Source organism: Myripristis murdjan, chromosome 13, assembly GCF_902150065.1.
Source record: "Myripristis murdjan chromosome 13, fMyrMur1.1, whole genome shotgun sequence".
NCBI lineage: Eukaryota > Metazoa > Chordata > Actinopteri > Holocentriformes > Holocentridae > Myripristis > Myripristis murdjan.
The window spans coordinates 41607292-41631365 of NC_043992.1; the positions used below are offsets into that span (position 1 = coordinate 41607292).

At 46.0% G+C, this 24074-nt stretch overlaps 2 protein-coding genes across 2 annotated transcripts in view; one reads left to right on the forward strand and one right to left on the reverse strand.

Annotated features, from left to right (window-relative positions):
• Positions 1 to 525: 525 nt before the first annotated feature.
• On the reverse strand, positions 526 to 7792 carry clrn1 (clarin 1). The gene is made up of 3 exons (XM_030066579.1): positions 7369 to 7792; positions 4950 to 5129; positions 526 to 2527 (listed from the first exon to the last, which is right to left on the reverse strand). Exons 1-3 carry the CDS (start codon positions 7619 to 7621, stop codon positions 2262 to 2264), a joined length of 699 nt encoding a protein of 232 aa, XP_029922439.1. The 5' UTR covers positions 7622 to 7792; the 3' UTR covers positions 526 to 2261.
• A 357-nt stretch (positions 7793 to 8149) lies between these two features.
• The window catches only part of wdr62 (WD repeat domain 62), a 36497-nt gene continuing 20572 nt past the window's right edge, over positions 8150 to 24074 (forward strand). The window contains exons 1-13 of the mRNA XM_030066459.1: positions 8150 to 8159; positions 9309 to 9388; positions 10000 to 10091; positions 10342 to 10404; positions 11079 to 11136; positions 16916 to 17083; positions 17303 to 17440; positions 17583 to 17765; positions 18169 to 18329; positions 19859 to 20045; positions 21406 to 21537; positions 23534 to 23697; positions 23820 to 23911. Of these exons, the coding sequence (XP_029922319.1) occupies positions 8150 to 8159; positions 9309 to 9388; positions 10000 to 10091; positions 10342 to 10404; positions 11079 to 11136; positions 16916 to 17083; positions 17303 to 17440; positions 17583 to 17765; positions 18169 to 18329; positions 19859 to 20045; positions 21406 to 21537; positions 23534 to 23697; positions 23820 to 23911 (1528 nt within the window). The remainder of the gene's footprint in view (positions 8160 to 9308; positions 9389 to 9999; positions 10092 to 10341; positions 10405 to 11078; positions 11137 to 16915; positions 17084 to 17302; positions 17441 to 17582; positions 17766 to 18168; positions 18330 to 19858; positions 20046 to 21405; positions 21538 to 23533; positions 23698 to 23819; positions 23912 to 24074) is intronic.

The following is a 24074-nucleotide window of genomic DNA, read 5'->3' on the forward strand; positions in this document are numbered from 1 at the left end:
CGTCCCGCGGAGAAGGAGCCAAGTCCGTCTCAGCTTCTCATGAGCGGACGGTTTGTTTTCAGCGCGAGGGCGGAGCGCCGGCTTAAGAGAGAGCGAGGTCCAAGCCTCCTATTGAGAAGCTGAACAGGAGGGCTTCAGTGTCACTGCGGGGGGCCGCGGCCGGAAAACAGGCCTGGTCAGGGAGGTCAGGCTGTCCTGCAGCCACAGGGCCCGCAGGGTCCATCCCCACAACTACTGACGAGTCCTTAAGCAAGGCCTCTTCCCATCCAGTGGTGTTTTTTCCAACAGATCCTCCAGGTTTGACTCATCAGCGCCTCCCTGTGGAGAGAATGAGCCCTGCACCTGGACAACTTCACAGGCCACAAGAACACATGTGGACTGCAGGGTTTGTGGCCCAGACTGCATGTGTTACGCCCCTCTGCACCACCATTGGCTCTGCAGTGCAGTGCAAGAGTCTTGGGCGGTGCCTGGGCTAAATTGGCTTAATTGTCCACACCTGAGAAGGAGGAGTGGAGGGGCACACTCACCACAAACTGTTGTGTAATTTGTACTGCTCCCCAGATTTTAACATATATTATTTATTGAAATAAAATTATGTATAATCTGACGTCTGTCTCCACTTTATGTTGCGGCCCACGAGCCAGGGTTGTAACACATGGGATTAGCAGAAGGTGGGCGTGTCTGCAAAGAGGAGAGCCGTGGCTGCCCAGAGAACTCATTTTCATTCACACAGCTGGAGGTCAGAGGTCAAGGGACCTTGCTGGAAACAGACATGCTAGTTTTCACCAAAAATTCACCCTAAATCTAAATATTTAGCCAACGACCGAGCAGAGGCCTTGCTTGATACCAAGAATTTCTTTCGACTAGTTTCATATGATACTAATATCTTTACTGTAAACCTTTCAGATACCTGGAGGTCAGGGGCACCCTGGTAGCTCACCTGATAGAGCGCGTGCCACTTAGCAAGGCTGAGTCCTGATCACAGAGTCCTGGGTTCGAATCCGAGCCCAGGACCCTCGCTGCAGGTCATCTCCTCTCTCTCCCCACGTTTTCTTGTGTCTCTCTACTGTCACGATCAAACACAGCAGGAATGTTAAAAAATATACATTTTATTAAAAAATAAAAGATGTCTGTAGGTCAGAGGTCAAGGGACCCCTCTGAAAATAGTCATGCCAGTCTTTCCCTAACCAAAATTTAGCCGAAATTTGGACCGATATTTAGCCGCCTTACCCAGCAACATAGTATGACATGCTTGCTATCAATCGATTCCTTAGGTCTAGTTTCATATGATACCAGGATCTTTACTTTAATTTGATTCAGTAATTTAAAAAAATCAATTAAAATATCATTTTAAAAAAGTAATTGTGATACTCAGGTTAACCAAATTTTCCCCCACCCTCATTAAAATGTAGAGACGCATCAGACCCCAGCTGATCACAGCAGGCTGGTCTCGGTATGAGCTAAACAGCCAGAGCTTCACTTACACTCGGAGTGCCGACCTTACCAGCAGAACAGCAGAATGGCAAGTCCCTGAATTTCTGGGCGTTTTCTGTTGGTTCATGTTGGTGAAGGCAGCGAGCTGAGGATCCAGACCCAGCTGAGGATCCAGACCCAGCTGAGGATCCAGATCCAGCTGAGGATCCAGACCCAGCTGAGGATCCAGATCCAGCTGAGGATCCAGACCCAGCTGAGGATCCAGACCCAGCTGAGGATCCAGACCCAGCTGAGGATCCAGACCCAGCTGCCTCATGTGAACCTCAAGGGGCTTCAGCACCTCTGGAACAAACATCTGAGGCTTTCAACTGCAACGTTTTCATGTCGACTCCCAAGGAAATTTACAACAACAACAAAAAAAAATGCTTCAACAAATAACTGAGGACTCAAGAGACCTAACAGGAACCAAATTAGCTCACAATCTCAGGCTCAACAACCACAGTAACAGCTTAATCATAAGGAAACTAGTTAGCCAAGCTACTAGCTACAGACCTCGGCACGACTCTATATATATTAAAGTGTGCATCTATACCTCTGTGGGTTATCGACATCTATTTGTTTCCACTATTGTTTGTTGGGGAATGAATGAAATGATAAAATGTTTGTATGACGCATGTCGGTACAAAACACAGCTGGCTGGCTCTTCTTGACAGAGTTTCCCAACCAGTGTGCTGAGAAGAGCCACCATCACAATAAGATCAAAGATCAGGAACCCTGAATCTTGTAACTGAGAGTTCAAAACAGCTGTTCATCAGTCTGCTGCATCCTCAGTACATCAGATCCGCCGCCCCGCTGTTCAGATCCGTCTTTTTGGCTTCCCGTAGAGGAAACTGGATCCCCGCCAGGCGGATCAGCAGGATGTTGAGTCCGTGGAGGAAGAAGATGAGGAAGAGGAGCCAGAAACATGTCTCGTAGTGCTCGGTGTACGTCTGGTAGATGTGGTTGAGCTCGTCGAAGTTGGCGATCCGCTCAGACAGGCGGCCGAGCTTCACCTCGAACGCAAACAGAATCATCACCAGGCAGCTGCAAAGACCTGTGGGACGGACAGGAGCAACTGTAAACACCCGTCCACAGCAACATGGAAGACACTGTCAGCATAAAGATCGCCCTCGTGTCCATGGATAACAAAGACCTGGGTCACTGAGAACCTTCACAGTCGTGAACGTTCTCACAGAGATTTGAGAGGAACTGACACCATGCAGGCTCAGTTCCTCTCAGTTCTCTGATCAGGCCTCAAAACCTCAAGTGAGCTCCCAGGCTCTGGAAGGTCTTTCCCAGATTAAGTTCCCCCCAAGATCAAATCCTGTTCCAGATTAGGTCTTGTTCCAGATCAAGTCTTGTTCCAGATTAAATCCCGTCCCAGATTAAGTCCCGTCATCAGTCATTTCTGACTGCATTCTGTCTCTGTTTCTGATGTTTTTGAGCACTAATTATTGGGACGACATAAACAATTCACCACATCCTTGATGGGAAACATCGATTCTACCTCCTATTTTTGACCCTCTGGCTATCTCACTGTGTGCGCGCACGTGTATGTGTGTGTGTGTGTGTGAGTGTGTGTGTGTGTGTGTGTGTCTACATCTGGCACAGCAGTGATCAAGCCTCCATCCTGTTCATAAAGCGGTTGCGATGTGTTGTTTCTGCTGAGACAGAAGCAGTGGCCGCTTCCACGTCTGAACAAAGAGAAACTCAAAACTCCATCAATCGGAAATCCAAACCCCGCCCACGCCATTTGATTGACAGCTGATGTCTGGGAAGTGCGGCACAGAGACGGCACTTCAGAGAGCCACACAGATGGAAACTTAATCCCAGCTGAAAGATGCTTGTTTTGTCTTGGGCCTGAAACCCGGGCCGGGCGACATCACGGGACGTTTGTGACTGAACACATCCGGATGTGTCGGGTTGCACCTCTAAGAGTCCCGTCCTGCCCCCCCGGCCTGTGGTCCACACGGCCGGGACTCGTGTTTCTCTAACGGCGGCTTTTAAAACCTCTGATGCCTTCAGCCTGTTTGAAGGCCCCTTTAAAGGTATGCTACACTAATTTTTCATTAAGGGACTGTACATTATTGAGAATGAGGGTCACTGGAGGACAGAGAATATGTGACTCTATTCTATGTGCACTATTTTAACTCAGTTCGACACCATTGTGATACGTGGGTGCCAATTCAATATATATTGCAATTCTACAAGTACCGCCATTTGATATCATGATTTACCATGATTTTTGGTTTCTGAATCCTCCTCCAGTTTGTGTGTGTAAAGTCTGATGAGGCTGTGATTCTCCTAGAGGTCACTAGAGGTCATTTTCTCCAGCGACGTCCAGTTTGACAAAAGTCTCTGGCTGCAGTGAAATGGCTGCTATGGGGGCCAACATCATCACACAGGAATCAAATGTGGCTCATTGAATCCACAAGAGTCTCAGCTTTCCAGTCAAAGCAACTGATGCAGCTCCAAGACTGTTTAGGCCCCAGTCTGCACACACACACCATTTTACAACAGGCCACAAGAACACATGTGGACTGCAGGCTTTGGGGCCCAAACTGCATGGGATTAGCAGAAGGTGGGCGTGTCTGCAAAGGGGAGACCAAATGATTCTTTAGGCTGTTTACTTTCATATGATACCAGTATCTTTACTTTAAATCAGTTTAGTAAAAAAAATCGATTGAAAAATCATTTTAAAAAAGTGAATCCGTTTTTTTCCCTATCCCTAATATTTTTGCTAGTATTCAGTGTATAATCAATAAAATATTTTGTTCAAGTTGGTCTCCTTTCTTTGACAGCTTTGGTTAATTGTGGATATGTTTTATAATTGTAAAACACTCAACAGCAGCCCTGCCAACAATCTCAATAATCTCAACGTGTGTGTATTATTGCCATTTATGTCTCACTCATGCAGTTTGCAGACTGCAGTTCTGTCCTTGGGCAGCTGAGGTCATAGAAATTAACATTTTGATTGACAGCGGACGGGTTGCTGGTCAGTGAAAACATTACATCGCTTAACACGAGCAGAAACCCTCACACACAGTCCAGGCTCACACAGAGAAACTGCTCGGAGTGAAGCAGCTGCCCTGCTCATCAATCCTGAGCTTCATCAGCTGTTGAAAATCAATATTTCAGACGCTAAAAGTTTAATTCTGGTTCCCCTGGAGAGTTTCCTCTGTCCTACCATGAACATGACGAGGGGTTTGAGTTTGGCTGCATAAATGTGCCACCATATTGGCTGCAGTGACATCAGCACACGCATGGAAACGTTTACAGTTACAGACACTCACACATCAGCTGCTCCACATCATTTACAAAGCAACACGGGGACAGGAAGAGGCGGAGTCAAATGTCTCCAAATCAGTGAAAACATGTTAATTATGAACAATCAATGTAGTTAAATAGTTAATGTTGTAATAAACATATTGTTATTGTTGTTGTTTCTTGTCTTAGCGTGTGAATGTGTTCCTCACAGCAGATGAAGCTCCACAGGTAAAGTCCCATGGGGCCTTGCAGCGTCTCGTACGGGCTGCCGAAGGCGTTGAAGAAGAAGAAGCCGGCGGCCACCGAGGAGAAGACGATCAGGACACCACAGAAGAAGATGACGGTGACGTGGAGGGCTGCTGGGATGGCACCCGCCAGGTCTGGGAAGACTGAGAGAGAGACAGAGAGAGAGAGACAGTCACTTTGTGTGTGTGTGTATGTGTGTGTGTGTGTGTGTGTGTGCGCTCTGGGGAACAAAGCGGTTCTGTTCCTCTTCTTCTGAGCCTCATTATGGCTGCGCAGCTCGTTAGTGACGGGCCGCTGCCTCTCTCAGCCTCTGATGGGTTGTTAAAGTCATTTTTCATCACAGGGTTTTCCTTGTTGTCATCGTTCGGTGCAGAAACTCCCTGAAACTGTCCTTTCCATCAGCTGATTCCCTCTGAGTCAAACGGGAAGTTTGGCCGGGCATGAACGCTGCGTTTGAGATGTTAGGGGGAAAACAGCTCTTAAACGGGACGTCCCGCGGAGGAGCTCGAGTCTGTTCACCTTAAACCCACAGACAACCCCCCCCACCACCACCACCACCACCACCACCCCCGCCTTTTTTCCTCATCATTTTCACCCTTCATGTGTTTTGAAAGTAATCCAGTGAACTGTCTCAGGTGTCAAAGGGTTAATTGAGCAGTGATTATTGATTATTAATTATTGAAACATGATGTTTGAGTTGATTTGACAAGTTATGACAATTCCATAACGAACACAAACCAAATCATTTTTTCATATGAGAGGCCAGTGGGGGCCCGGGGCCTCATGGGGCCAACCTGGAAAGATGCTGCTATGCGGGGTTTTCCAGAGCGAGGGTCTGGGTGAGGGTTAGGGTCTGGGTTAGGGTGAGGGTGAGGGTCTGGGTGAGGGTTAGGGTTGGGTTAGGGTTGGGGTTAGTTGTTAGGGATATAAGTCATGTGCACAGGCCTACAGATCTGAAAAGGTGGGAAGACAAGGGAGGTGGAAGCCCCTCCCGAAGGGGCCAGGGGTTGGTCCCCAAGCAGAGCATCCACGGCAGAGGAGGAGGGGCCCGCCAAGATGTTTTAACAATACTATAAGGGGTACGGGGGTGGAGTCCAGACCCCCAAGTTGGTTTGGGGGCGAGGGCCCCACCCCGGTCCCGGCCTCACGGATCCCTAGGGGAGGAGGACAAATCTGTTAAAATGTTAAAATATGTAAATAAATCAGTAAGTAAATAAGTAAGTAAAATTCAGAGTCCGGGGAGAGGTCTAAAATAAGTGCTGTGATCAATAAATAAGTGCTAGTAAGAAATAAGTGCTAAAAATATAAGTGCTAAAAATCACACACAAAGAATAAATATATATATATAAGAATATAAAAAAAACACACAAGATAATATAAGGAAATATATACAAGAAAGATAATAAGTTAGGACCCCCCCCCACCATCCTCTAAAAGTCACTAATAAATAATTAAATTTCAATTCATATAAAAGACTGAAAAGAGATGTCCCCTGGGTCTGGGTGAGGGTTAGGGTGAGGGTGAGGGTTAGGGTGAGGGTGAGGGTTAGGGTCTGGGTGAGGGTCTGGGTGAGGGTGAGGGCTAACCAGCAGCGGGCCACAGACGGAGGCGTCCTGTTGTCTCACCTGCACTTTAATTATTCACAGCAGCTACACACCAAGCAGCAGCCGCAACAACACCGTCAATAATTCAAACACCTCAGCTGAGCACGGCTGCCAGGCTCCGCCCAGCCGGAGGAGCCCAGCCCCGGGCCCCCGGGCCCCCGGGCTGCTGGTTCACAGCCAGCAGAGTTTTCTTCCTCACAAATCTGTAACTTGAACATCTCAGAATTTTAAAGTTTTTTCCTCATAAAACTGTACATTTTTCCTCATGAATTTGTGAGGGGTTTTTTTTTTTTTATGAATTTTCAATTTTTTCTCACAATTTTAAATTTTCAACAACAGAATTTCTGAGTTTTTTTCCTCCAAATTTGTGACTTTATAATCTCAGACTTTTCAAGCTCGAAATGTGACTGGAAAACTGGATGAAATTCCCTCTGTTTGTGTCTGAAAAATATTTTTTAAAATTGCCACTTCAGAGCAATGAACACGTTTTTTGTTGGAATGTACAGATTTTCCTTTAAAATTAAAAAAAGAGAAAGAAATCTGCTTAATAACTAACTAACTTAATAAATTAACAAATAAATAATAAAATAATATTTAAAAAAAATAATAATAATAGAAATAAAATAAAATATAAAATGCATCTTTTTGAAAAGATTTTGTTGTTGTTGTTGGCTGACGGCTTTGACTGTGTGTGTGTGTGTGTGTGTGTGTGTGTGTGTGTGTGTGTGTGTGTGTGTGTGTGTGTGTGTGTGTGTGTGTGAGGACCAGCAGCACTCACAGTTGAACCGGTCGGGTCTTCTTCCCAGGCCGCACTTCCTGACCCTCTGGCCCCGGAACAGGCCGTAGCTCACCCGGCCCAGGAACAGCTCCAGCTCGGCCCCGGACGCGTTGACGGCCTCGGCGCCGCTGCGGCACAGCACCGAGCCGCTGACCCAGGCCGGCAGCCCGGCGGACACCGCGGCCGTCAGCACGCAGCAGAAGGCCAGCAGGCCGGCCAGCGAGAACAGCAGCCGCTTCTGACGGCTCGGCATGGCGGCTGCACCGGGGCTGGGCTACAGAGCCGAGGCCGGCCTCATCAGCTCAATCAATCAATCAATCAATCAATCAGTCAGACAGTCAGTCAGTCAGTCAGTCAGTCAATATCCAGAGCTAATGATCAGCCAGAGAAGACAGCCGCGCAGTCCAGCAGCGAGGAGCGGCTCTGTCCCGTCCGCCGGCAGCAGATTACATTACAACACAGCCTCCCGTCTCCTAGCAACCAGGGGGTCGAGTTTCATCAGAGAGACAGACAGACTGAGAGAGAGAGACAGACTGAGAGAGAGACAGAGAGACAGACTGACTTAGAGAGAGAGAGAGAGAGAGAGAGAGAGAGAGAGAGAGAGAGAGAGAGAGAGAGAGAGAGAGAGAGAGACAGACTGAGAGAGAGAGAGAGAGAGAGACAGACTGAGAGAGAGAGAGAGAGAGAGAGAGAGAGAGACAGACAGACAGAGAGAGACAGACAGACAGAGGGGGAGGGGTCAGCCTGTGGTCTAATAAATGTCCAGTTAATTGCTCCACGCATGACTGATGGTGTGTTAATTGGTCACGTGACTCTTCAGTGGCAGCATGTTTACTGGCAGCAACAACACAGCATCTGCTCCCCCCGGCATTAAACTGTAAATGTGATGAACTGCGTTTCAGTGTTTTGTTGCCTCTGTACTCCCCAAAAGAGCATATTAGGGCCAGTGTGTGTGTGTGTGTGTGTGTGTGTGTGTGTGTGTGTGTGTGTGTGTGGTGCTGGTGGTCGGGGGTGGGGGGTAGGGTTAAGGGTTGGGTAATACTCTGAGAAAAAAAACTCAGAATTTCAAGATTAAAATCAGAGATTTACTTCAGAAAAAAACTTGGATATTCTCTGAGGTTAGAACTTAGAACTCAGAAGAGTTCTAAGAGGTTAAAATAGAAAATTTATGAGGACAAAAAACTAAAAAATTTACAAGAAAAAAAGTTGTGTCATGTGGTTCCTTTACCAAAAAAGTAAAAGATAAAGTATTTTGAGTTTTTTCCTATTAATTTTTTAAAATTTAGAATCTTAGAATTTTCAAACTTTTTTCCTCATTAATTATACATTTCTCATAAATTCCCATAAATGAGTTTTTTTTCTTGCATATCAGAGAATATAGTTATATAGTTAATGAAGTATAGTTTTTTTTCTCGGAATATTACCCCCCTCCCCCGGAGCCATAGTTTTTCCCCCACAGCGGCCCTAACATGCCGTTTTACAGTCGGGATTACTTATTTAATAAGCGCACCCGTTCTTAACGGAGAGTGAGTCATCAGTCCTCTTATAGACGATCTTCGGTCGCGTCCAGCCGTTTGTGGGCGGGGCGAAGGGGTGGAGCCAGATTTGAACCAGCGTCCCGCCGCGTGCCTGCGAAAACAGCGGAAAGTGTCGGGTTACAGCAGCTAACCGCAGCTAGCCGCTAACAGCTAACAGCTAACAGCTAGCAGCTAGCTGACCTCCGGCCCCCAGCGGACCGTGTCGTCACCTCACCCGGCCAGCAGCGAGCCTGAGCGGCAGCACAGCACCGTGTCCACGCGCCTGGAGGCTGTTTTACCTGTTTTACCTGTCCTCAGCAAGTTTACTGCTCACTCTGCCAGCTCACTCCCAGCTAAGTAACTTTTTCAGTGACAGACAGCCGCGGTGATGGCGGACGGAGCGGACGGCCCCCGGCTGAGGAGGCCGGCCGCCGGGGGGGGGGCCCACCAGGCTGCGCCGACACAGCCGACAGAGTCAGGCGAGGCGCAGCTCCAGCAACCGGGTAAGGCTGAAGTTTTGTGTGTGTTTGTTTTTGAATCTCTGCCGTGCAGCAGGTTCGCCCGGCTGGTGTCTGTGTGTCCAGCTGGCTGCTGTCTGTCGGAGCTCTGTGGTAAACACACAGTCCTGCTCAACTCCCATGTTAAATCAGCTTTGAAGGCGTCACACTCACACCTGGCATAGGTATTTCACCGTATCATTTAGCCTCCACAGCCACGATGCGGCAGGTTTACTGTATGAGGAGCACATAGGACCAGGGTCCCGCTGAAAAGTCTTAGTTTAATAAAGCCTTGGATGACTGAACACACATAACACGACTAACACGGCTCTTCTGGTAGTTTCAGCATCTAAACAATTCACCAAGCAGCAGTTTACTGTCAGAACTCAACTTTTAAATCTGATTGAGACTGGCTGGTTGGACTGTGCTTGTGTGTGTTGGATGTGCACCGAGGTAAAGAGAGCCTCCTGCAGGCCTCGCACCAGGCCACAGGCTGTGTGTGTGCTGCTCCTTAGTTGGGCGTTGAGCAAAGCCAAAATAAAATGCCTGAGTTTTTGAACGGAGTGTGGTTGAGGTGTGGTTCACGGTGGTGGATCAGCTGTGTTTCTTCCCCCCAGGTGGTTCTGGACAGAGTCCTGGGCATCAGCACAGCCAACAGCAGCGGGCTGACCTGCGACCCAAACTCGGGGCTGATCGCCTATCCCGCAGGGTGAGTCCCACCCTCGCCTCGCCTGCTGGCTCTTCAACCGTAAACACAGAGAGCTGCTGGTTTTGAGGTTATAAACAGCCTTTAATCTCCTCAGTGTGTAAATCGGCTGCGATCTCATGATTGCAGTGTGGTTAACTTCAGTCACACACTTTGACCCCCGGCAGCTTGTGAGTGCTGCTCAGAGGTCTGCTGACGCTGAACTGGGACAGAATCAGGGCACTGACTGACTGTTTCTGTGTTTCTGCCCCAGATGTGTTATTGTGCTTCTGCATCCAAAGAAGAATAAGCAGAGTCACATCATCAACACCTCCAGGTAAGTGGAAGCGTCTCTCCCACCGCACGCCCCGTAAACAACTTATTCACGGGATTCTGGAGCATCCAGCAAACAGAAAGATGTCGCCTGAATGACGGTGAACAGTGCAGAAGTGTCAGGGGCACCTGGCTCAAAATGGGCCTCGTGTCAGAATGTTCAGAAATGTCGGTGCACGTTTCCTCCTTTATGTTTTTGTACAAATTAGAAAAAACCTCTGCCATATTTATCAAACGTCAGGAGTCGTGGCATTTTCCACGTCGAGCCCCACATTATTTGCTCACAGGTCAACAAGGCTGCAGGTCACATCTTACATCATGCACAGCTGTCTGCTTCTATTGATTTTTTTTTTTTTTTTATGTTAATCACAAATCTCTCTCTCTCTCTCTCTCTCTCTCTCTCTCTCTCTCTCTCTCTCTCTCTCTCTCTCTTTCTCTCTAAGCATTTGGTCTTAGCAGATGGAGATGTTGTGTGTTTATTTGCATATTGAGCGGGAAAGTGGGATGGGCTCACAGGTGTGCAGATGGAGGTGCAGGTTAATGCCGGGTGCAGTCGGGACCTTTACTGAGCTCACACTGGCCCAGTGTTTTATAGTGTAAATAGACCAAACATTGGAAAAACAGTGGAATGCTTCTTTAATGTCTTGATTCTTGTAATGGTCCCTGTTTATTTCCCAGAAAACCCTTCAGCGCCCTGGCTTTCTCTCACGATGGGAAATATCTCGTCACTGGTGAGGTAAGAGGTGTGTGTGTGTGTGTGTGTGTGTGAAGCCTGCAGGCTGGCAGCTCACCGTCTAAACTCTACAGTGTACACATCCTCGTGTTTTTTTGACCTTTGACCTCCTCCTGATGTCTCTCATGCCTTCTACAGTCTAAACAAGACGCACACACACAAACACACACACACACACACACACACACACAAACACAAACACAGAAAGGATCATGTTGTGTGGTTTTGATTTATTTAAAGGAATATTCCACCGTTTTCTATTTTCCCTGACTTCCCCAGACTGGGACCAGATGTTGGACACCAGTTCCACCTCTGGACGTCCACTGGTTCAGTTCCTATGGGTAGCATTTCCTGTTAGCTTAGCATAAAGACTTGAAGTCTATGGGAGTTGTTAGCCTGGCTCCTCCCAGCAGCTCTGAGGCGTCTGACTCACTCAGAGGATCACGTGGAGCTGAAACACACATAGTTTCTGCACTGAGTAAAAAAAAAATAGTGAAATAATGAGAGTTTTTAATGTTTGTTTTGGGTAAATTAATTGTTATATTATTTGAGTAATAAAAAATGAAAAAAAAAAAAAAAAGAGATTAGATTAGGTTAGATTAATGGATAAATAAATGATCAGTGGGGCCTGTGGGGGCCTTGTGGGGACTAGGCTTCAGGGCTGGGATGATCTGTTTATGTCCTGATTCAATACAGTCATGATCCTTGGGTGCAGATATGATAGAGTGATAGAGTGATAGAGTGATAGAGTGATGTAGTGATAGAGTGATGTAGTGATAGAGTGATGTAGTGATGTAGTGATAGAGTGATGTAGTGATAGAGTGATGTAGTGATGTAGTGATGTAGTGATAGAGTGATGTAGTGATGTAGTGATAGAGTGATGTAGTGATAGAGTGATGTAGTGATAGAGTGATGTAGTGATAGAGTGATAGAGTGATGTAGTGATGTAGTGATGTAGTGATAGAGTGATGTAGTGATAGAGTGATGTAGTGATAGACTGATGTAGTGATGTAGTGATAGAGTGATATAGTGATAGAGTGATGGAGTGATAGAGTGATAGAGTGATGTAGTGATAGAGTGATGTAGTGATAGAGTGATGTAGTGATAGAGTGATGTAGTGATAAAGTGATGTAGTGATAAAGTGATGTAGTGATGTAGTGATAGAGTGATGTAGTGATAGAGTGATAGAGTGATGTAGTGATGTAGTGATAGAGTGATGTAGTGATGTAGTGATATAGTGATGTAGTGATGTAGTGATAGAGTGATGTAGTGATAGAGTGATGTAGTGATGTAGTGATGTAGTGATAGAGTGATGTAGTGATAGAGTGATGTAGTGATGTAGTGATAGAGTGATAGAGTGATGTAGTGATAGAGTGATGTAGTGATAGAGTGATGTAGTGATAAAGTGATGTAGTGATAAAGTGATGTAGTGATGTAGTGATAGAGTGATGTAGTGATAAAGTGATAGAGTGATAGAGTGATGTAGTGATGTAGTTATAGAGTGATGTAGTGATGTAGTGATATAGTGATGTAGTGATGTAGTGATAGAGTGATGTAGTGATAGAGTGATGTAGTGATAGAGTGATGTAGTGACGTAGTGATAGAGTGATAGAGTGATGTAGTGATGTAGTGATGTAGTGATAGAGTGATGTAGTGATGTAGTGATAGAGTGATGTAGTGATGTAGTGATAAAGTGATGTAGTGATAAAGTGATGTAGTGATAAAGTGATGTAGTGATAGAGTGATGTAGTGATGTAGTGATGTAGTGATGTAGTGATGTAGTGATGTAGTGATGTAGTGATAGAGTGATGTAGTGATGTAGTGATGTAGTGATAGAGTGATGTAGTGATGTAGTGATGTAGTGATAAAGTGATGTAGTGATAAAGTGATGTAGTGATGTAGTGATAGAGTGATAGAGTGATGTAGTGATGTTGTGATAGAGTGATGTAGTGATGTAGTGATAGAGTGATGTAGTGATAGAGTGATGTAGTGATAGAGTGATGTAGTGATGTAGTGATAGAGTGATGTAGTGATGTAGTGATAGAGTGATGTAGTGATGTAGTGATGTAGTGATAGAGTGATGTAGTGATAGAGTGATGTAGTGATGTAGTGATAGAGTGATGTAGTGATGTAGTGATGTAGTGATGTCGTGATAGAGTGATAGAGTGATGTAGTGATGTCGTGATGTCGTGATGTCGTGATGTTGTGATGTAGTGATAGAGTGATGTTGTGATGTAGTGATGTCGTGATAGAGTGATGTAGTGATGTAGTGATAGAGTGATGTAGTGATGTAGTGATGTAGTGATGTAGTGATAGAGTGATGTAGTGATAGAGTGATGTAGTGATGTAGTGATAGAGTGATGTAGTGATGTCGTGATAGAGTGATGTAGTGATAGAGTGATGTAGTGATAGAGTGATGTAGTGATAGAGTGATGTAGTGATGTAGTGATGTAGTGATAGAGTGATGTAGTGATGTAGTGATAGAGTGATGTAGTGATGTAGTGATGTAGTGATAGAGTGATGTAGTGATAGAGTGATGTAGTGATAGAGTGATGTAGTGATGTAGTGATAGAGTGATGTAGTGATAGAGTGATGTAGTGATAGAGTGATGTAGTGATGTAGTGATGTAGTGATGTAGTGATAGAGTGATGTCGTGATGTCGTGATGTTGTGATGTAGTGATGTAGTGATAGAGTGATGTTGTGATGTAGTGATGTCGTGATAGAGTGATGTAGTGATGTAGTGATAGAGTGATGTAGTGATAGAGTGATGTAGTGATAGAGTGATGTAGTGATGTAGTGATAAAGTGATGTAGTGATAAAGTGATGTAGTGATAAAGTGATGTAGTGATAGAGTGATGTAGTGATGTAGTGATGTAGTGATAGAGTGATGTAGTGATGTAGTGATGTAGTGATAGAGTGATGTAGTGATGTAGTGATGTAGTGATAAAGTGATGTAGTGATAAAGTGATGTAGTGATGTAGTGATGTAGTGATGTAGTGATAGAGTGATGTAGTGATGTTGTGATAGAGTGATGTAGTGATGTAGTGATAGAGTGATGTAGTGATAGAGTGATGTAGTGATAGAGTGATGTAGTGATGTAGTGATAGAGTGATGTAGTGATGTAGTGATAGAGTGATGTAGTGATGTAGTGATGTAGTGATAGAGTGATGTAGTGATAGAGTGATGTAGTGATGTAGTGATAGAGTGATGTAGTGATGTAGTGATGTAGTGATGTCGTGATAGAGTGATAGAGTGATGTAGTGATGTCGTGATGTCGTGATGTCGTGATGTTGTGATGTAGTGATAGAGTGATGTTGTGATGTAGTGATGTCGTGATAGAGTGATGTAGTGATGTAGTGATAGAGTGATGTAGTGATGTAGTGATGTAGTGATGTAGTGATAGAGTGATGTAGTGATAGAGTGATGTAGTGATGTAGTGATAGAGTGATGTAGTGATGTCGTGATAGAGTGATGTAGTGATAGAGTGATGTAGTGATAGAGTGATGTAGTGATAGAGTGATGTAGTGATAGAGTGATGTAGTGATAGAGTGATGTAGTGATAGAGTGATGTAGTGATGTAGTGATGTAGTGATAGAGTGATGTAGTGATGTAGTGATGTAGTGATAGAGTGATGTAGTGATAGAGTGATGTAGTGATAGAGTGATGTAGTGATGTAGTGATAGAGTGATGTAGTGATGTAGTGATGTAGTGATAGAGTGATGTAGTGATAGAGTGATGTAGTGATAGAGTGATGTAGTGATGTAGTGATGTAGTGATGTAGTGATAGAGTGATGTAGTGATAGAGTGATGTAGTGATAGAGTGATGTAGTGATGTAGTGATAGAGTGATGTAGTGATGTAGTGATGTTGTGATAGAGTGATGTAGTGATGTAGTGATGTAGTGATAGAGTGATGTAGTGATGTCGTGATAGAGTGATGTAGTGATGTAGTGATGTAGTGATGTAGTGATGTAGTGATAGAGTGATAGAGTGATAGAGTGATGTAGTGATGTAGTGATGTAGTGATAGAGTGATATAGTGATGTAGTGATGTAGTGATAGAGTGATGTAGTGATAGAGTGATGTAGTGATGTAGTGATGTAGTGATAGAGTGATGTAGTGATAGAGTGATGTAGTGATGTAGTGATAGAGTGATAGAGTGATGTAGTGATAGAGTGATGTAGTGATAGAGTGATGTAGTGATAAAGTGATGTAGTGATAAAGTGATGTAGTGATGTAGTGATAGAGTGATGTAGTGATAAAGTGATAGAGTGATAGAGTGATGTAGTGATGTAGTTATAGAGTGATGTAGTGATGTAGTGATATAGTGATGTAGTGATGTAGTGATAGAGTGATGTAGTGATAGAGTGATGTAGTGATAGAGTGATGTAGTGACGTAGTGATAGAGTGATAGAGTGATGTAGTGATGTAGTGATGTAGTGATAGAGTGATGTAGTGATGTAGTGATAGAGTGATGTAGTGATGTAGTGATAAAGTGATGTAGTGATAAAGTGATGTAGTGATAAAGTGATGTAGTGATAGAGTGATGTAGTGATAGAGTGATAGAGTGATGTAGTGATGTAGTGATGTAGTGATAGAGTGATGTAGTGATGTAGTGATAGAGTGATGTAGTGATGTAGTGATGTAGTGATGTAGTGATAAAGTGATGTAGTGATAAAGTGATGTAGTGATAAAGTGATGTAGTGATGTAGTGATGTAGTGATGTAGTGATAGAGTGATGTAGTGATGTTGTGATAGAGTGATGTAGTGATGTAGTGATAGAGTGATGTAGTGATAGAGTGATGTAGTGATAGAGTGATAGAGTGATAGAGTGATGTAGTGATGTAGTGATAGAGTGATGTAGTGATGTAGTGATGTAGTGATAGAGTGATGTAGTGATAGAGTGATGTAGTGATAGAGTGATGTAGTGATGTAGTGATAGAGTGATGTAGTGATGTAGTGATGTAGTGATGTCGTGATAGAGTGATAGAGTGATGTAGTGATGTCGTGATGTCGTGATGTCGTGATGTTGTGATGTAGTGATAGAGTGATGTTGTGATGTAGTGATGTCGTGATAGAGTGATGTAGTGATGTAGTGATAGAGTGATGTAGTGATGTAGTGATGTAGTGATGTAGTGATAGAGTGATGTAGTGATAGAGTGATGTAGTGATAGAGTGATGTAGTGATGTAGTGATGTAGTGATGTAGTGATAGAGTGATGTAGTGATAGAGTGATGTAGTGATGTAGTGATAGAGTGATGTAGTGATGTAGTGATGTTGTGATAGAGTGATGTAGTGATGTAGTGATGTAGTGATAGAGTGATGTAGTGATGTCGTGATAGAGTGATGTAGTGATGTAGTGATGTAGTGATGTAGTGATAGAGTGATAGAGTGATAGAGTGATGTAGTGATGTAGTGATGTAGTGATAGAGTGATGTCGTGATGTCGTGATGTCGTGATAGAGTGATGTAGTGATGTAGTGATAGAGTGATGTAGTGATAGAGTGATAGAGTGATGTAGTGATAGAGTGATGTAGTGATGTAGTGATGTCGTGATAGAGTGATGTAGTGATGTAGTGATAGAGTGATGTAGTGATAGAGTGATTCTCCTAGAGGTCACTAGAGGTCACTAGAGGTCATTTCCTACAGCGACGTCCAATCAGGAATTAAAAAAAAAAAAAGACTCATACTACTTGAATGAATCTTTTTTTCTTTTTTCCTTCTCACTCCTGTTGTGCTGTGTGTGTGTGTGTGTGTGTGTGTGTGTTGTGTGTGTGTGTGTCAGAGCGGTCACATGCCGTGCGTGCGGGTGTGGGAGGTGGGCGGCGGCCAAGTCGCCGACGTCCAGAGCCACAAGTACGGCGTCGCCTGCGTGGCCTTTTCTGCCAACGGCGCCTACATCGTCTCTGTGGGCTACCAGCACGACATGACGGTCAGCGTGTGGGACTGGAGGGTGAGCACGCACACACACACACACACACACACACACACACACACACACACACACACACACACACACACACACACACAGTAACTACATATATATGAGGAAGTGTGAAAATGCGGCAAAGCTCTCTTCTAACATGGAAAACTGCTCTGTAACCTCCTGTGTGTGTGTGTGTGTGTGTGTGTGTGTGTGTGTGTGTGTGTGTGTGTGTGTGTGTGTGAGCAGAAGGGGACGGTCATCGCCTCCAACAAGGTGTCCAGCCGGGTGGCGGCGGTTTCCTTCTCCGAGGACAACAGCTACTTCGTGACGGCGGGAAACCGACACGTCAAGTTCTGGTACCTGGACGCGTCCAAGGAGCGCCGGGTACGCCCCCGCCCCCGCCGCCGCCCCAGCCAATCAGCACACACCTGCCACTAGCCTGTAGCCCATCAGCCAATCATCATCATCAGCTGCTGTTGTTGTTGTTGTTGTTGTTGGTGACCTCCGCTCCCCTCCTGGTTTGCAGGTGAACAGCACGGTGCCTCTCATTGGTCGGTCAGGGTTGCTAGGCGACCATAAGAACAGTGTGTTCTGCGGCGTTGCGTGTGGGCGGGGCCTCATGGCCTCCAGCACCTACTGCATCACCAGCTCCGGCCTGCTCTGCCTGTTCAGCAGCAGCCGGCAGCTGGAGGCCTGGGTCGACCTCAAGGTCAGTGTGTGTGTGTGTGTCTGTGTGTGTGTCTGTGTGTGTGTATGTCTCTGTGTGTGTGTCTGTGTGTGTGTCTGTGTGTGTGTGTGTGTGTGTGTGTGTGTGTGTGTGTGTGTGTGTGTGTGTGTGTGTGTGTGTGTGTGTGTGTGTGTTTGTGTGTGTGTGTGTGTGTGTGTCTGTGTGTGTGTGTGTGTGTGTGTGTGTGTGTGTCTGTGTGTGTGTGTGTGTGTGTCTACCTGATGGTCCAGAGGCTTGAAAACACTCACCTGAGCAGCTCCTGAGGATCAGCTGCAGGGCTGAGAGTTCACTGGTTCCTGCTGTGTTTTTGCTGTGGCCTTCAGGTGTGCCAGTGTGTACTCAGGTGTGTGTGTGTGTGTGTGTGTGTGTGTGTGTGTGTGTGCAGACGGCGTCGGCCAGCTGCCTGGCCGTCAGCGAGGCCTACATCTTCTGTGGCTGCGCCGACGGGACGGTGAGGGTGTTCAGTCCGGCCAACCTGCAGTACATCAGCACCCTGCCCCGCCCCCACCGCCTGGGCGTCGACCTCACACAGGATGCGCCGCACAGGTGAGCTCATCACTCACACACACACCATATCACCATATCACCATACTGAGCGGTGACAGGACTCAGAGGAGCTGCTCTCATCTCTCCTGCCTGCCGACTTGACCTTTAGCCTTTTACAGTCACAGTCTGAGACAGAGGTCAGAGGTCAGAATGCCGTCACACGGCGCCCACCTGGCGATGACCTGCAGCTTGTGACCTGTTTAAGTTATTGACGAGGCAAAAGATGATAAACGCAGCAGAATTGTGTGGCGGTGAAGTGAAAGCCAGCAGGTTCCTCAGAGCCGTGCGGGGTCGCCGTGCGGGGTCACCGTGCGGGGTCGCCGTGCGGGGTCGCCGTGCGGGGTCGCCGTGCGGGGTCACCGTGCGGGGTCGCCGCTAGAGTTCTCATATTCTGCCCAAACCCGACCCGACCCGACATTTTCGGGTCGGGTCTAAAATTTACGTGAATTGGGCGGGTCGGGTCGGGCTTCGGGTTCTGTGGGGGATTTTTTTTTTTTTTTTTTTAATAAAAAAATAGAATTATGTGTTCTGTTATTGATTATGACGTTTCATTTTTCTGTGACTGGTGGAGAGAGTGAGAGACTGGATTGGATTTGGAGGCTAAACTTTCAGTGACAGACAGACAACCAGCTGTGCGAGCGCAGCGCAAACAAGTGAGAGAGAGTTGCAGCAGCATCCCGCTGTGCTGGCAGACTCGGCAGCAGGGACGGTTTCTGCTATGGGCAGTGCAGCTGCCCAGGGCGCAATCTACTTGGGGGCGCACGAGAAAAAAAAAATCTCCAGTTTTCTAGACTACCGTATTGACCTGCACATGCCGCGGCACCATCAGTCGGCATCAGGTGGGCCGGCTGCGGCCGACCGGTGCTGCTAAATAATGGCAAATTTGGCAATTTTTTTTTTTTTGTGGCTTTATCGGGCGAGTTGGGTCGGGTCGGGCCTCAGGCTGGCCCAGTCGGGCCCGGGTCGGGTCGGGTCTTAATTTTCAGGCCCGATGAGAACTCTTATCACCGCGCTGTGCGGGGTCGCCGTGTGGGGTCGCCGTGTGGGGTCGCCGTGTGGGGTCGCCGTGCGGGGTCACCTGGCCGTCAGGTGACACGACAGGCCGATGACATCACCTGCCGTTTGTAGATACTTTTGATTTGATTGTGAAATAATTGATTGGATTGATTAAGTCTCAGTCCCAGCAGCCATGAGGACACTGAGCTGCAAACGTACCAAACACATTTTATTAGATGTGCAGTTTTTCTCCTTTTAACACCACAGACATGTTTTTAAATACTACAGCTGTTTACTGTTTTATCTTTTTATTGTATGAATGGAATGAGTGTTACAGGAGCAGCACTTTTAATTTCGTTGTTTTTTCTCTGAGCTCCTGAAGTGACAGCACCCAACTGAATCACCTCCTGATAAATGCTGTGTGTGTGTGTGTGTGTGTGTGTGTGTGTGTGTGCGTGTGTGTGTGCGTGTGCGTGTGTGTGTGCGCGTGTGTGTGTGCGTGTGCGTGTGCGTGTGTGTGTGTCCTGTCACAGCCCGCTGACCTCCGGCCCTGCGGCTCAGCACCCCGACACCCTGGCTCTGACCTTTGACCCGGCGGCGCGGCGCCTGACGTGCGTCTACAGCGACCACAGCGTGTTCGTGTGGGACGTGGGCGACATGAGGAGCGTGGGGAAGCTCTACTCAGCTCTGTACCACAGCGGCTGTGTGTGGAGCGTGGAGGTGTGTGTGTGTGTGTGTGTCCCGTCACCATGGGTACAAGTTTACTTAAAGGACTATTCCACTGCTCCCGAATGTTTGCTGACATTTTGCACGACAACAAACCGTTTATCAATAAAGATTTAACAGCTCAGAGTCAGACTGTGAGTTTGTGGCTGAAGCAGCCGCCTCATAATGTTCTGCTTCATCAACACTCAGAAACCACACAGCTGATGATCGGCTGTGGAAAGCAAAACGCCAACAGTGCTGCTGCTTTTAGGAAAACTCATGTGGAGGACTTTATTGGGCTGATGGAAAACTGGAGTGAAGAAAGTGTGAAGGCTCTGAAAGTTCGTTTTATTTATTTATGAATTTTTTTCATTTATTTTATTTCATTCATTGGAAAAAAAACAAAAAAAAAAACAATACACTATACAGTTGTCCCTCGCTATAACGCGGTTCACCTTTCGCGGCCTCGCAGTTTCACGGATTTTTTTTAGTCCCAATTTTGCATGCTTTTTTTTTTTTTTTTTTTTTTTTATACAGAGCATTGTGTTCTGCGTCCTGATTGGCTAAGGGACTGTAGACCATTGTCAATCAGTCTCCTCCGTGCCGTGTCTCCTGTACAGTACAGAATGCGTTCATTCTATAATACTGGACTTATTTTTCTAAGAAGGTTTGAACTTTGAGAGTTTGAACGAGAGAAAAGTGAGAAAATGTTAATGCCTGTCTGAGAAAAGTGTATAAAGTGTGTAGTGAGGGGTTTTACAGCCTTAAAACATCTAGAATAATTGTAAAAAATAAAGCTGACTACTTTGCGGATTTGGCCTATTGCGGGTTAATTTTAGAACGTAACTCCCGCGATAAACGAGGGACCACTGTAATCACAACGTTCCCAAATCTTGAATGAAAGGGAGCAGAAAGAAGAATAATCTTATTTAATCTGCCCCTTTATCCCAAAACGTCAATTTGCAAAGCACTTCAATTAAAACAACAACATAAATAAAATAAAATGAAATGAAATAAAATCGCTGCCGGCCACAACGCACACAGTCACATTCTTTTTCCTGAGTTCCAATTCAATTCATACCATTCAAACGTGCATTTTTCTTTAATTTTTTTTCATATATACGTGTTGGCTGCTGTACCTTTCATGACAATGATGATGACAATCAGACATAAGAAACATGTTTAATTATATTTCCGTCACATCCTGGCTTTAATTGTTCTGTTCACGGTAACTCTGAGCTTGGGTTCTTTGGGTTCTTTGGGTTCTTTGGGTTCTGTGTTCCTGTCGTAGTGGGATGGCTGGAGGAGGGGGGGGGGGGCTGTGGGACGGGGTCAGGGGGGGCGCTGTGTGAATCTGACCCGCTGTGTTCTGCAGGTTTACCCGGAGCTGGCCGAGCCGTCCCGGGCCTGCCTGCCGCCCGCCTCCTTCCTCACCTGTTCCTCCGACAACACCATCCGGCTGTGGCACGCCGAGCCGCCCGCCGCCCACCGCAACCTCTACAGCCACGTAAGCCTCCGATAAGCCTGCCGACCTCACAGCAGCGTGTTTTTAATATTTGCACTTTATGATGAAGATTATTGAAACATTAAAAGAGACGTATGTGTTTTGTTGCTGAGCCTCGGCCTGAGTCTGCCACTCGTTGATGGTGTTGATCAGGATTGATCAGGATTGATCTGGATTGATCTGGATTGATCAGGATTGCGATGACAGTGACTTTATGTGAAAAATCCACATTGGGCTGTGAATATCAGCTCTAATGGACTGCATGCTAACCATGCTAACACAGTGAAACAGCTAGCCTGAAGCCTGGGAAAACACCAAAACTTTTTATTTTAATTTAAATTCTGTATTTTGCATAAGTATGACAGTTTGGATGTTGGTGTTGGCAGATCTGGGGTCAGCCGTGCTGCTCTGGCGCAGCGTCGTACACCTCAGATCATGTACCTGCCCTGTCAAAACACCTCATCTAAGCTAAAGTATTGGAGCTATGCTAGGTTAAGCTAAAGTATTGGAGCTATGCTAGGTTAAGCTAAAGTATTGGAGCTATGCTAGATTAGGTTAAGCTAAAGTATTGGAGCTATGCTAGGTTAAGCTAAAGTATTGGAGCTATGCTAGGCTAGGTTAAGCTAAAGTATTAGAGCTATGCTAGGTTAAGCTAAAGTATTGGAGCTATGCTAGGTTAAGCTAAAGTATTGGAGCTATGCTAGACTAGGTTAAGCTAAAGTATTGGAGCTATGCTAGGTTAAGCTAAAGTATTGGAGCTATGCTAGGCTAGGTTAAGCTAAAGTATTAGAGCTATGCTAGGTTAAGCTAAAGTATTGGAGCTATGCTAGACTAGGTTAAGCTAAAGTATTGGAGCTATGCTAGGTTAAGCTAAAGTATTGGAGCTATGCTAGGCTAGGTTAAGCTAAAGTATTAGAGCTATGCTAGGCTAGGTTAAGCTAAAGTATTGGAGCTATGCTAGGCTAGGTCAAGCTAAAGTATTGGAGCTATGCTAGGCTAGGTTAAGCTAAAGTACTGGAGCTATGCTAGGTTAAGCTAAAGTATTGGAGCTATGCTAGGCTAGGTTAAGCTAAAGTATTGGAGCTATGCTAGGCTAGGTTAAGCTAAAGTATTGGAGCGATGCTAGGTTAAGCTAAAGTATTGGAGTGATGCTAGGCTAGGTTAAGCTAAAGTATTGGAGCTATGCTAGGCTAGGTTAAGCTAAAGTATTGGAGCGATGCTAGGCTAGGTTAAGCTAACGTATTGGAGCTATGCTAGGCTAGGTTAAGCTAAAGTATTGAGCGATGCTAGGTTAAGCTAAAGTATTGGAGCGATGCTAGGCTAGGTTAAGCTAAAGTATTGAAGCTATGCTAGGCTAGGTTAAGCTAAAGTACTGGAGCTATGCTATGCTAGGTTAAACTAAAGTATTGGAGCGATGCTAGGCTAGGTTAAGCTAAAGTATTGAAGCTATGCTAGGGTAGGTTAAGCTAAAGTACTGGAGCTATGCTAGGGTAGGTTAAGCTAAAGTACTGGAGCTATGCTAGGCTAGGTTAAGCTAAAGTATTGGAGCTATGCTAGGCTAGGTTAAGCTAAAGTATTGGAGCTATGCTAGGCTAGATTAAGCTAAAGTATTGGAGCTATGCTAGGTTAAGCTAAGGTATTGGAGCGATGCTAGGCTAGGTTGAGCTTAAGTTTTGGAGCGATGCTAGGCTAGGTTAAGCTAAAGTATTGGAGCGATGCTAGGCTAAGCTAGGTTTATTTGAGGAGGGAAGCCAGCGAGCGTGGTAGCGGTGCAGGCGAGCGATGTGCGGTGTATGTACTTGGCTCTGAGGTAGCCCCGCCTCCTTGAGGTGATTGATTGTTTGATTTGAACGAATGAGATTCCAGCCCTTGGATTTTTTTTTTCTCAGGGTGTTTAGTTTGACTCCGCCCCTCTGTGGATCTTGGAGATTTGTCAGCCGGTCTGGTTGTGGTGCGTTTGTTTTCAGAGTCGGTCCGGTTGTGGTGCGTTTGTTTTCAGGAGCTGCTGAGGATCGTGTACGTCGGGGAAAACACGCAGCACCTGCAGGCGGACGGGGAGCGTGTGGACGGAGCAGGGGCTGATGGGAAGGCGGGGATCAGAGTGCTGGGTGTCAGCCCGGACGGACAGCACCTGGCAGCTGGAGACCGCTGTGGCAACCTGCGGTGAGCACACACACACACACACACACACACACACACACACACACACACACACTTCAGTGTAGTGCGGTGTGTTGATGTGTGTGTGTGCGTGTGTGTGTGTGTGTGTGTGTGTGTGTGTGCAGGATCTTCGGCCTGCAGTTCCTGGATGAGCTGGTGAAGATCGAGGCTCACGACTCGGAGGTGCTCTGTCTGGAGTTTTCCCCCGCGGCCACAGGTAGGAACAGGAAGTGAGGTTAGAGGTCATCACCTGATCCTCCTGCCTCTCCTCACCTGCAGGGGTTCACACTCAGCATCACACACACACACTGCGTCCACTTTTTTTCCACCGTTTTTGATGAAGCTCCTGGGAGTTTACCACACACACACACACACACGGC